Source organism: Gymnoscopelus microlampas, assembly GCF_963454915.1.
Source record: "Gymnoscopelus microlampas genome assembly, chromosome: 24".
In the NCBI taxonomy this organism is placed as follows: Eukaryota; Metazoa; Chordata; class Actinopteri; order Myctophiformes; family Myctophidae; genus Gymnoscopelus; species Gymnoscopelus microlampas.
In genome coordinates, this window is record NC_139961.1 from 11,234,552 (window position 1) to 11,246,699 (window position 12,148).

The 12,148-nt window shown below is 42.9% G+C and overlaps 1 protein-coding gene across 1 annotated transcript in view; it reads right to left on the reverse strand.

The window, feature by feature from the left end:
• Positions 1-1,467: 1,467 nt before the first annotated feature.
• The window catches only part of pjvk (pejvakin), a gene marked incomplete at both ends in the record, with an annotated part of 13,945 nt that continues 3,264 nt past the window's right edge, over positions 1,468-12,148 (reverse strand). Inside the window, 4 exons of the mRNA XM_084050831.1 lie at positions 1,468-1,772; positions 2,714-2,857; positions 5,130-5,247; positions 9,157-9,298. Coding sequence (XP_083906957.1) covers positions 1,468-1,772; positions 2,714-2,857; positions 5,130-5,247; positions 9,157-9,298 — 709 coding nt within the window. The remainder of the gene's footprint in view (positions 1,773-2,713; positions 2,858-5,129; positions 5,248-9,156; positions 9,299-12,148) is intronic.

Genomic DNA, 12,148 nt, shown 5'->3' on the forward strand with positions numbered 1-12,148 from the left:
GACAGGATTAATGTAAATGATGCCTTGTATTTACTGCTTATTATTATTGGCTGAATAACGTCCCAAAGAGGAGGAAATAAAAGTCCTAAGCACTGTATATGATTCACATATTGTTTTAAAATATACAAACAACGGCAATAAAATGTAATGGGGAAATATATTTTGCACCCTGGAAATACATTTTTACGGATATATTTAAGATTTTGGCTACTCAAATATTGTCTCACAAATAGGATTGTCTAAAATGTAACATTTTCTGAATATTTTGAAAGATATAAAATGCTGCATAGTGTTACAATTTGAGCCCAGTATAGATCACCTCTTGCTTCTGTTAATTAACATAATCACATCACGTATTATATAATCACCTACAGGAAATACGCTAGTTCAGACCTTTGAGAGACAATGCATACACACGATATCCAATGTCGTAAAATGACCAACGGAACTATTGGCTTAAGTCCGAGTTTCCTCTTGCATTATGCATCCATCAGTTGACCTCTATAGCAGTGGTTCTCAACCAGTGGTCTGGGGACCAACATTGGTCCTTGAGGGGGTTCCAGGGGGTCCCCATCGAAAGGTGTTAATACATTGTCACCCCTTTATCCATATTGTATACGTTGGCTATTGAAAAATAGCAGCTGTAGCCTACAAGCTCACAGCGCAGCACAAAGTGACGCGCTGTGAGCTTGTAGATCTGCTATTTTTGAACATTTTCGAAAAATCTTGAAAGTGTTTGAAGAATTTTGGAGAGTTTTATTTTTTTTAACACGAATCTTCTCTTGTGGGGGTCCCTGGCGCAAAAGATGAGATGGGGGTCCGCGGAAAAATGTATATCAATTTAGGGGTCCTTGGCATGAAAAAGGTTGAAAACCACTGCTCTATAGGATTTCACCTGTTCCCCTTTTTCCTTATGGTAGTTTTCCCACGGTAGATTTACAGTGAGGCGGTGAGCAGGTAGGTCAGCGGTGTTCAGTATCGCTCTTCACTTCACAACTGGACACAAAGTGACATCGGAAAACGATTCCGCCCTACTCCGCGCGTCAGCAGTCAGGGGTTCGAACCTGCAACCTTTTATTTAAGCAAGACTGTAATCTCTAACCATAGATATAGAAACCTAGAGACCTCAGTGGCCGCTGCAGTTCATTGGCGCGACCTGTATCGCGGCCACCATATTTGGGAAGGCACGCTTCCTGACTACTGGCCAATAACGGCGCGTCTTTTCCGGGACTTGTCAGAATCTAGTCGTATCAAAAAATATCCTTTCATGTTTTAATATGCGACTAGATTCTGCCAATTCCCTTAAAAGCGTGCCTTCCCAAATATGGCGGCCCGCGATACAGACGTGCCCCCAGAGTCGGAGGAGGCGTCTACCTTTATATGTCTACGTCTCTAACCGCCAGGTCCTGTCGAACTGTCTCCCACCAGTGTTGCCCCCCCCCCCCCCCCCCCCCCCCCACTTCATTTTCACCTAAGCGTTTTATGCCAGAGGTCGAAGCAGGGCACCACGTGCAGGCGCACGTACTTGTGGCCGCCGGAGGTGCACTCCAGGCACCCGTAGACCGTCTCCCGCTTCTGGTTGCCCATGCCGCAGAGCGCGCAGGCGCCCTTGGGGATGTTGTGGTTGAGGAGGTTGACGCGCGCGTGCGAGCTGCCGTCCCTGCCGTAGGTGGAGGAGAGGTCCGTCATGCTGGCGGCCTTCTCGTAGTAGTCGGTGACCACGTCGTCCATGTAGGTGTCGGAGTGGGTGAGCTCCTGGAACGTCTGGTCGTCTGCATGGGGCCGGGCGGGAGGGGGGGAGTATGTAAGTAAGTACATTTTATTTATACAGCACTTCTCACAGAGATAACTCACAAGGTGCTTTACATACAGTGAGATTAAAATCAAAACAAGGTCTTAAACCACTAAGACCTGAAGCCGATTCTACAAATGGCTTCTAAATCCAGTGTTATGAAAAGAAAAGAAAAAAAAAACTTATGTTTCTATGTCAGTGGTGCTCCAACGTTTTCATGTCAAGGACCTCCAAAACAATATGAATTTGGCCGCGGACCCCCATCTCAAAATGTTTTGTTCGATTTGTACGATTTTTCGAAAATTGTACTTAAAGGAGAAATCCGGTCATTTTAAGTGTTATCTTTGTTCTGCACGAACGACCACGCATGCACGTCAATCCGTGCGCGTTTGAGTATCATCAGACTCCATGATGAGCAGTAGTAGAGAAAAAACTAACTTTGTATTGGTTAAAATAGACGATTTTCAAACTTACACAGGCGCCCATTATGCCAAAGGAGGGGGTCGCCAGAATGAACAAGAGCGGACTCTCTGGAATAACTTCACGTCCCTTTCAATGTTGGTGAGTGATTAGCGACACATCAAAGATAACACTTAAAATGTCCAGATTTCCCCTTTAAGTACAGGACTTGCGTAAAAGTATTTAGTTACTTTTACACTGACCTTTCCTCTAATGCCACCTTTAGATCAAAATGTCAAAAAGCAGATCTACATGCTTGTAGATCTGCTATTTTTGAATAGCCAACGTACACAAGTATTAACGTACACATGTATTAACATCTTTTGCTGGGGACCCCCTGGAACCCCCTCGAGGACCACTGGTGGTCCCCGGATCACTGGTTGAGAACCACTGCTTCTAAGTAAAGATCTGGAGGTCAGAATGAGCAGTCTGTGTGGGTCATAAGCTGATGCAGTACCATACCTGCCCTGAAGGGGTTGCCGTAGACGATACCGGAGAAGAAGCGACGGAGGCGACCCATGGAGAAACGCCCGATGAAGCCTCCCAGCTGCTTCCTGATCTGTTCCTTCTCGAAACCTCCGCACGACTCTGGGGCCACGCAGATGTCTGGACAAGGAACCAGTGGTGGAAAAAGTACTCAAATGTTTTTCTTAAGTAAAAGTATCAATACTGCAATGTAGAAATACTCCGTTATAAAGTAAAAGTCCGGATTTCTAAATTTACTCGAGTAAAAGTACAAAAGTATGGGTATCAAAATGTACTTAAAGTACCAAAAGCAAAAGTAGTACTCATTATGCAGAATGTCCCATTTCAAGTTTTCAAATGTATAAAAGGCTTTTGAAAATAGCAGATCTACAAACTCACAATGCGTTGCGATGTGTGACGCATTATGAGCTTGTAGTTCTGCTATTTTCAAATGGCCGAAATGTATCTAGGGCTGAAGTGAGTAATGTATGTTTTGTAATAATAATCCAAATCTACAAAGTAACTAGTAACTTGTAACACTAATTATTGTAGTGGAGTAAAAATACAAAATTTGCCTCTGAGATGTAGTGGAGTAGAAGTAAAAGTATTGGAAATTGGAAATACTCAAGTAAAGTACAACTACCTCAAAATTGGAACCAATGGATTAATGGATCAATTAGGGGGGAAAAAACAAATCAGCAAAGCATTCTATATATTATTCTGTCTGTCTGTCTGTCTGTCTGTCTGTCTGTCTGTCTGTCTGTCTGTCTGTCTGTCTGTCTAACCTGCCTGTTAGTCACTCAGTGCATGAACACATTAACCACATGAACCCTAGCGTCCATATAATATATGGATATACTGTATTAGGACATATTATGTCCTAATACAGTAGGTGAACGTTCTACGAAAATAGCCAAATACAAACTGTGCGACGCATTGCATCTCCATTGTGAGCTTGTAGTTGTAAATGGCCTATTGTTGCTATTACGACGTACAACTAAGGCTACACAGTATAGCTATAGGGCATGTGGTTAACCAATCGATCGATCAATCAATCAATCAACCAACCAATCATTCTCAATCCAACCAACCAGGCCAATTAATCATTGATTTTAGTTAATGGTGAAGTGATAAGAGCCACCTCTCTTATTACCCAGGGTGCCGTCTGGGAACACTGCGGGCGTTAGCAACGCACTGCTGCACACTTATAGTGTTACTAACCTGTCACCTGCCGCCTGCCACCTGCCCATAACCATCCCCCTCACACAGTAATGTGTGTGTGTGTGTGTGTGTGTGTGTGTGTGTGTGTGTGTGTGTGTGTGTGTGTGTGTGTGTGTGTGTGTGTGTGTGTGTGTGTGTGTGTGTACCATGTCTTAAGTCATTGGTTCTCAAAGTGGGGTCCGGGGACCCCCAGGGGTCCTTGAGGGAGTTCCAGGGGGTCCCCAGCTAAATGATGGATAGTTAGGAACCAAATGGACCCTTATGGGTCTGTAACTCTGAGAGTGTACAAATGGAACCAAATGGACCCGGGTCCATTTGGTTCCATTTGTACACTCTCAGAGTTCATCCCAGAGATAGAAATGCCATAAAATAGGGGTCCGTAGCCTTATGCATGCCAAACTGGGGGTCCTTCAATTAAAATGGTTGAGAGTTGACTGCTAGAGCTGTAAAAAATCATCTCTTCTGTGGGGGTCCGTGGCATATCTTTTCAAATGGGGGTCCGTGGGCTAATAAGTGTCAATTTGGGGGTCCTTGACATCAAAACGTTTGAGAACCACTGTCTTAAGTAACCTAGAAGGAGTAGTTCTCATTTTCTATGAATCACTATATTCTATCACCCCACGAAGCCTAGAATTCATGGAGATTTTTTTGTTTTTGTCGCATTCCTAAGCCAATAACTCGATGACCGAGTGGCTGCCCAGTAGGAAAGAGGCTCCTACTAGTGGTGACTCCTCCGGTCATCCAATTATTGGCTCAGGAATGCGACAGAAACAAAAAAAAATCTCTCTCTTAAGCCTGACGTATACTTGCGCGTTGCTCGCCATGAAATGGCGAAGTATGAACCATGGCTTCCGTGAGTGATGGAGGTGTTGTCTTTTGTCGTCATTAACCCATTAAGACCTGGAACGCATCTGTGTCATTTTTTGATTTGAGCTAAAAAAAAAGCATTATTTTACACTTTGGCTATTCAAAAATAGCAGATCTACAAGCTCATAGCGCGGCACCGAGTGCCGCGCTATGAGCTTGTAGATCTGCTATTTTTGAAAAATCTTGAAAAACTTTTTTTTTAGAGTTTTTTCCAAAAAACTGTTAGGATTTAGATTTTTTTTTTTTAAAGAATCGCCTCAGGTCTTAATGGGTTGACGTATAGGCGCCACCGTGACAAAATACTTAGAGAGAGACTGCTGCGTACCAAGCCGCCCGTCCAGGCGGACGAACAGCTCACAGATGCTGAAGGCGATGGTGGTGTGGGCGGGGATGACGATGGCCTTGTCTCGGCCCCGGGGGTTGCGGCCGTCGTCGATCTGAAACTGAAGTGTGAGTGGTGAGTGTTTTGTCTTTTGCATACAATGTCATTCAGTCTGTCTCGTTTTAGCCGACTAAATATAAGATTCTATTCAGTGGTGGAAAAATAACTATGTACATTTACTCAAGTAATGTACTTAAAGGAGGAGTTCACCCAAAAAAATACTTATTTTCTATCAATTTCACACCCTATGAAGCCTTGAATCCATGGATTCTTTTTTGTTTTTGTCGCATTCCTAATCTAATAATTTGATTCCCGTCTCCTACCGGCTAATGTATCCGGTAGGAGACACAACGTAGATTATTTGTGTCTCCTACTGGAAATACACCCGGTCATCAAATTATTGGCTTAGGAATGCCACAAAAACAAAAATAAATCCATGAATTCAAGGCTTCATGGGGTGTGTAATTGATAGAAAATAAGTCATTTTTTGGGTGAACTCCTCCTTTAAGTAAAATGTTGAGGTATTTTTTACTCTACTGGAGTATTTCCAGTTTTCAGTACTTTTACTTCTACTCCACTACATCTCAGAGGCAAATATTGTACTTTTACTCCACTACAATTATTTGAAAACTTTAGTTACTCGTTACTTTGCAGATATAAATTACTCGTACTACATTATAAAACCTGCATTAACCATTTTGCCCTATTTTATACCTAGGCTATTTGAAAATAGCCGATCTACGAGCTCACAACGCGTCGCATCACGGCGCGTTGTGACCTTGTAGATCTGCCATTTTCCAACCATTTTTGTACTACCTTTGTCGACAAAAATGTCGTAATGGCAGATTTTACACTTGGTTGTATGCTGAAAATAGCCGATCTGCGACGATCTATCAGCTCAACACCCGAGCGCAACCAAACATAAAATGACATAGAATGTCTTTTAGTTCTACTGGATCTCTTCTCCACTCGACTCGTCCCTCACTAACATTTTTGTCTAGTTTTTATTTGTTGACAAAATTGTCAATGTATTTAGTCTTAGTTTTTGTCGTCATTGTCGTAGTTCGTATTTAGTTTTCGTCAGTGAAAAAAGGTAGGCGACGAACATGTTTCGTCATAGTTTTAGTCGACGACAGTAACGAGTGAGCGGCCGTTCATTTCGACTGATGTCACATGCAGTCGAGGCCATCAAGCATTCAGCCGTTACCCCCTAGTCTACGACGAGGCTAATGGAGAGTCAGGTGTCAAAGATGCCTCGTTAATGAATGTATGACGTGAGGGGAGGAGAGAGAGAGAGAGAGAGAGAGAGAGAGAGAGAGAGAGAGAGAGAGAGAGAGAGCGCAGGGACGTGCACAGATAGACTCTAGGTGGTGCTAGAGCACCTGCCCTTTGCCCTCTTGACCAGAAGTGCCCTTTTGAAAAAAAGAAAAAAAAAGTTTACAGCAGGGGTCTTCAACAGGGGGTCCGGGACCCCTAGGCGGTCCTCAGAGTTACTACAGGGGGTCCGCCAAATCTTTATGTGATATGATTTTTCTTTTTACCATAACCACTCGAAACCTAGCATCCCTTTTCTGAGGAGAACTTTAGCCAAAAATAGCAGATCTACAAGCCCACAACGCCTCTCAGCGCGAGGCGTTGTGGGCTTGTAGATCTGCTATTTTTGGCAAAGAGGTATAGGTGTAGAGGGAAAAAAGAGCAGACCAAGTAAACAAAAAAAAGTATAATTTACTTGAGCACCTGCCCCTCAAAATGTCTGTGCACGCCACTGAGAGAGAGAGAGAGAGAGAGAGAGAGAGAGAGAGAGAGAGAGAGTGAAAAAAAAAGCTTTTATAAGAATAAGATAAAAAGAGAGAAATGCCATTCAGCTGGGGCAACAGAGAATCAGGAGTGAGAGATTTAGAGAAGAGTGACGGTAGTGAGAAATAGAAACATCGAAAGAGATACAGCATCAGGCCAAGAGAAGTAGAGAAAGAGTTGGAAGTTGAATGAAGAGCAGATTAAGAGAAAGAGTCAAGGGGTAAAGTGTGTTCGTGTGTGTGTGTGTGTGTGTGTGTGTGTGTGTGTGTGTGTGTGTGTGTGTGTGTGTGTGTGTGTGTGTGTGTGTGTGTGCGTGTGCGTGTGCTGTGCGTGTGCGTGTGCTGTGGTGGAAAGTAAGTTCTGTACTTAAGTACAATTTTGAGGTCTTTGTACTTTACTTGAGTATTTCCAATTTCCAATACTTTTACTTCTACTCCACTACATAGGCAAATATTGTACTTTTACTCCAGTACTATTATTTGAAAACTTTAGTTACTAGTTAATTTTCAGATATAAATTATTATAATATATAGAACATACATTAACTACTTTAGCCCTATTTTATACATAGGCTATTTGAAAATAGACGATCGACAAGCTCACAACGTGTCGCATCGCGACACGTTGTGAGCTTTAGATCTGCTATTTTCAGATATTTTAGTACTTTTACTTTTGGTACTTTAAGTACATTTTGATGCCAATACTTTTGTACTTTTACTCAAGTAAATTTTAAATTCTACACTTTTACTTGTAAGGGCGCGCTCCCACAGCACTTTCATTTTACCTCTGGGGCAGAATCTGCCAATGCTTTGTCAATGCAAATGCAAGAGCAGATTTTTCCGCTTATCGCGCAGACCTTGCGTTTATCCGCTCTACACGAAGAAGCATAAAACTGCTGGAGGCAGGAGCTGATTTTCTCCCTCTGTCCAATCGGGTGAGTCGAAGGCGGACCGTCCCAAGACTCAGGAAGCAACATGGTGCTCTCAGTGGACCAACTGGTTGTAGCTGTTGCATCTCACCCAGTACTTTATGATTTGTGCACTTGGGGTTCGTACATCTACATACACATTCAGATTTAAAATATAAAGTGCTTACCCCATGGCCACGGATTTTACAATCATGTACGGGCCCTCAGAAGTACCCGTATCTTCCGTATTGTTCAATAAAAAGCATTTTAATCCGATTGGTGGCCATTTTCCCATAGTTATAATGTACCAACAGTGCAATACACCTGTAGATGTACGAACCCCAAGTGTGAAAGTGCAAAGACATTTTTTGTCTAGTGGCTAGTGTCTAGTGGCGGTGCGGGCTACGGGGACGGTCTTGAATGTGAGTGACAGGTGCGTCACAGCGTTTTTCTAGAATCCGCTGGCTCATTCAAGACCGTCCCCGTAGCCCGCACCGCCACTAGACACTAGCCACTAGACAAAAAATGCCTTTGCACTTTCACACTTGGGGTTCGTACATCTACATACACATTCAGATTTAAAATATAAAGTACTTACCCCATGGCCACGGATGTTACAATCATGTACGGGCCCTCATAAGTATCCGTATCTTCCGTATTGTTCAATAAAAAGCATTTAAATCCAATCAGTGGTCATTTTCTCCGTATGCTTTCAACTGCGCGACCCTAGCGGTTGAGAGGTGTATTGCACTGTTGGTACATTATAACTATGGGAAATTGGCCACCAATCGGATTAAAATGCTTTTTTATTGAACAATACGGAAGATACGGGTACTTCTGAGGGCCCGTACATGATTGTAAAATCCGTGGCCATGGGGTAAGCACTTACCCCATGGCCACTGAGAGCACCATGTTGCTTCCTGAGTCTTGGGACGGTCCGCCTTCGACACACCCGATTGGACAGAGGGAGAAAATCAGCTCCTGCCTCTAGCAGTTTTATGCTTCTTCGTGTAGAGCGGATAAACGCACGGTCTGCGCGACAAGCGAAAAAATCTGCTCTTGCGTGAATCCACGCATTTGCATTGACAAAGCATTGGCAGATTCTGCCCCAGAGGTAAAATAAAAGTGCGGTGGGAGCGCGCCCTAACAGAGTATTTCGATGTTGCAGTTTTGGTACTTTTACTTAAGTAAAGAATTTGGGTACTTTTTCCACCACTGTGTGTGTGTGTGTGTGTGTGTGTGTGTGTGTGTGTGTGTGTGTGTTACCCTCATGGTGGTCCCTCTCATCCCAGCGTGCACGGTGAGAGAGCACTGGCGCGTGGTGCGGATGCTCTCCATGACGATGCACAGAATGCTCCGCCCACTCTCCCTCGACTGACGAATCAGACAGTGATCCATGTCCACCTTTCTACCAGACAGGAAGTAGGGGGAAATGGAACGGAAGAAGAAGAACAATAATAAAGAAGCTGTTTACTTGGCGCTTTTGAATGTTCTCGACGTCTGGTTCGGGGGACCACCAGGGGTCCAAATGGATGCTTTAATGGGTCCGTAACTCTGAGAGAGTGCAAATGGAAATAACTGATCTACGAGCTGACAAGATGTGGCAACCATAGACCGTAAAAAATATGGACAGTGTCACCCCCGTATAGGGCATCGCAGTTCCCGCCCACTTCCTGGTTCCACTGCAAAATACTCAATGCATTTTTCCCATTGACTTTTCCAAAAATATTGATATCAATTAATTTAAGCCTAGAATCAAGCTATCCAGGATCCTGGTGAATCATGACCATAAAACGTTTGATTCTGTGAAAAAACTTTTTTGAAAACGGCAAAACAAAGGGTATTTATTAAATATAGTATATCATATCATTAAAAAAACACAGAAAATAATGTTTTATGGTCATGATTCACCAGGAGCCTGGATAGCTTGATTCTAGGCTTAAATTAATTGATATAAATATTTTTGGAAAAGTCAATGGGAAAAATGCATTGAGTATTTTGCAGTGGAACCCGGAAGTGGCCGCAACTGCGATGCCCTATAGACCGTAAATGAAGCCTATTTTTCAGCAATTTCAAATCCGCCATCTTTCTATATCCTATGGACTCGGAAATGAATGCTATTGGTTGGGACCAGCCCATGGGAACATGACAGTGATGACACTGTTACCGTATGCCCTTGACGTCCTTCTCCCCGACGATGAAATAAATAATTCATCAAAAAATAGGTCATTTTTCTCGATCATTAAAAAAACATCAGCACAGCACAGGACTGGCTGAGCTTACAGTCAGCCAATTAGCCTTGAGTGATGGAGGTATTAGGCTGCAGTGGTGGAAAGTAACAAAGTACATTTACTTAAGTACTGTACTTAAGTACAATTTTGAGGTATTTGTACTTGACTTGAGTATTTCCAATTTCCAATACTTTTACTCCTACTCCACTACATCTCAGAGACAAATATTGTACTTTTACTCCACTACAATGATTTGAGAAATTTAGTTACCAGCTACTTTGCAGATATAAATTATTATATTATGAAACATACATTAACCACTCTAGCCCTATTTTATACCTAGGCTATTTTCAAATAGCCGATCTACAAGCTCACAACGCGTCACATCGCGACGCGCTGTGAGCTTGTAGATCTGCTATTTTCAAATATTTTAGTACTTTTACTTTTGGTACTTTAAGTACATTTTGATGCCAATACTTTTGTACTTTTATTCAAGTAAATGTTGAATTCTGGACCCTATTTCTATAATGCAGTATTGATACTTTTACTTAAGTAAAACATTTGAGTACTTTTTCCACCACTGATAGGCTGAGTGATGGAGGTATATAGGCTGAGTGATGGAGGTATAGGCTGAGTGATGGAGGTACATAGGCTGAGTGATGGAGGTATATAGGCTGAGTGATGGAGGTATAGGCTGAGTGATGGAGCTACAGGCTGAGTGATGGAGGTATATAGGCTGAGTGATGGAGGTATATAGGCTGAGTGATGGAGGTATAGGCTGAGTGATGGAGGTACATAGGCTGAGTGATGGAGGTATATAGGCTGAGTGATGGAGGTATATAGGCTGAGTGATGGAGGTACATAGGCTGAGTGATGGAGGTATATAGGCTGAGTGATGGAGGTACATAGGCTGAGTGATGGAGGTATATAGGCTGAGTGATGGAGGTATAGGCTGAGTGATGGAGCTACAGGCTGAGTGATGGAGCTACAGGCTGAGTGATGGAGGTATAGGCTGAGTGATGGAGGTATAGGCTGAGTGATGGAGGTATATAGGCTGAGTGATGGAGGTATATAGGCTGAGTGATGGAGGTGCATAGGCTGAGTGATGGAGGTATATAGGCTGAGTGATGGAGGTATATAGGCTGAGTGATGGAGGTATATAGGCTGAGTGATGGAGGTATATAGGCTGAGTGATGGAGGTATAGGCTGCGCTGATCAGATGAACAACGCCAGCAAGACGTTGTCGTTTGGACACTAAGACGAGCATCAGATCAGGCAGATAATAAGTTGCCATGTCTGCAGGGTCGACCGTGCAGAAGCAGGTGTCTACTAAAGCAGTGGTTTTCAACCTTTTTCATGCTAAGGACCCCTAAATTGATATACATTTGGCCGCGGACTCCCATTTGAAAATGTTTTGTGCCAGGGACCCCCAGAAGCAAAGATTTGAATTAAACATGTGCTTTAAAAGATATATTATAGTCACAGATTTTCACACATTTTCAAGATTTTTCAAAAATAGCAGATCTGCAAGCTCATAGCACGGCACTCGGTGCCAAGTATTCAAGTATACATTGTGAATGAAATGCACTAGGTAAACAATAAACATACCAGCATTTCTATCCACTGTTCAACAGAATGTTATACTACCCGGACATACCAATGTCTGTATGTTCTAACACTGTGGTTCTCAACCAGTGGTCCGGGGACCACCAGTGATCCTTGAGGGGGTTCCAGGGGGTCCCCAGCAAAAGGTGGTTATACATTTTCACCCTTTTATCCATATAGTATACGTTGGCTATTCAAAAATAGCAGATATAGAAGCTCACAGTGCGTCACTTTGTGCCGTTTTTCAAAAAATCTTGAAAGTGTTTGAAGGAATTTTGCAGAATTTTGCACTTTTTTAACATAAATCTTCTTTTCTGGGGGTCCAGCTGGCACAAAACATTTTGAGATGAGGGTCCGTGGTCAAATATATATCAATTTAGGTGTCCTTAGCATGAAAAAGGTTGAAAACCAAAGTCAAAAAC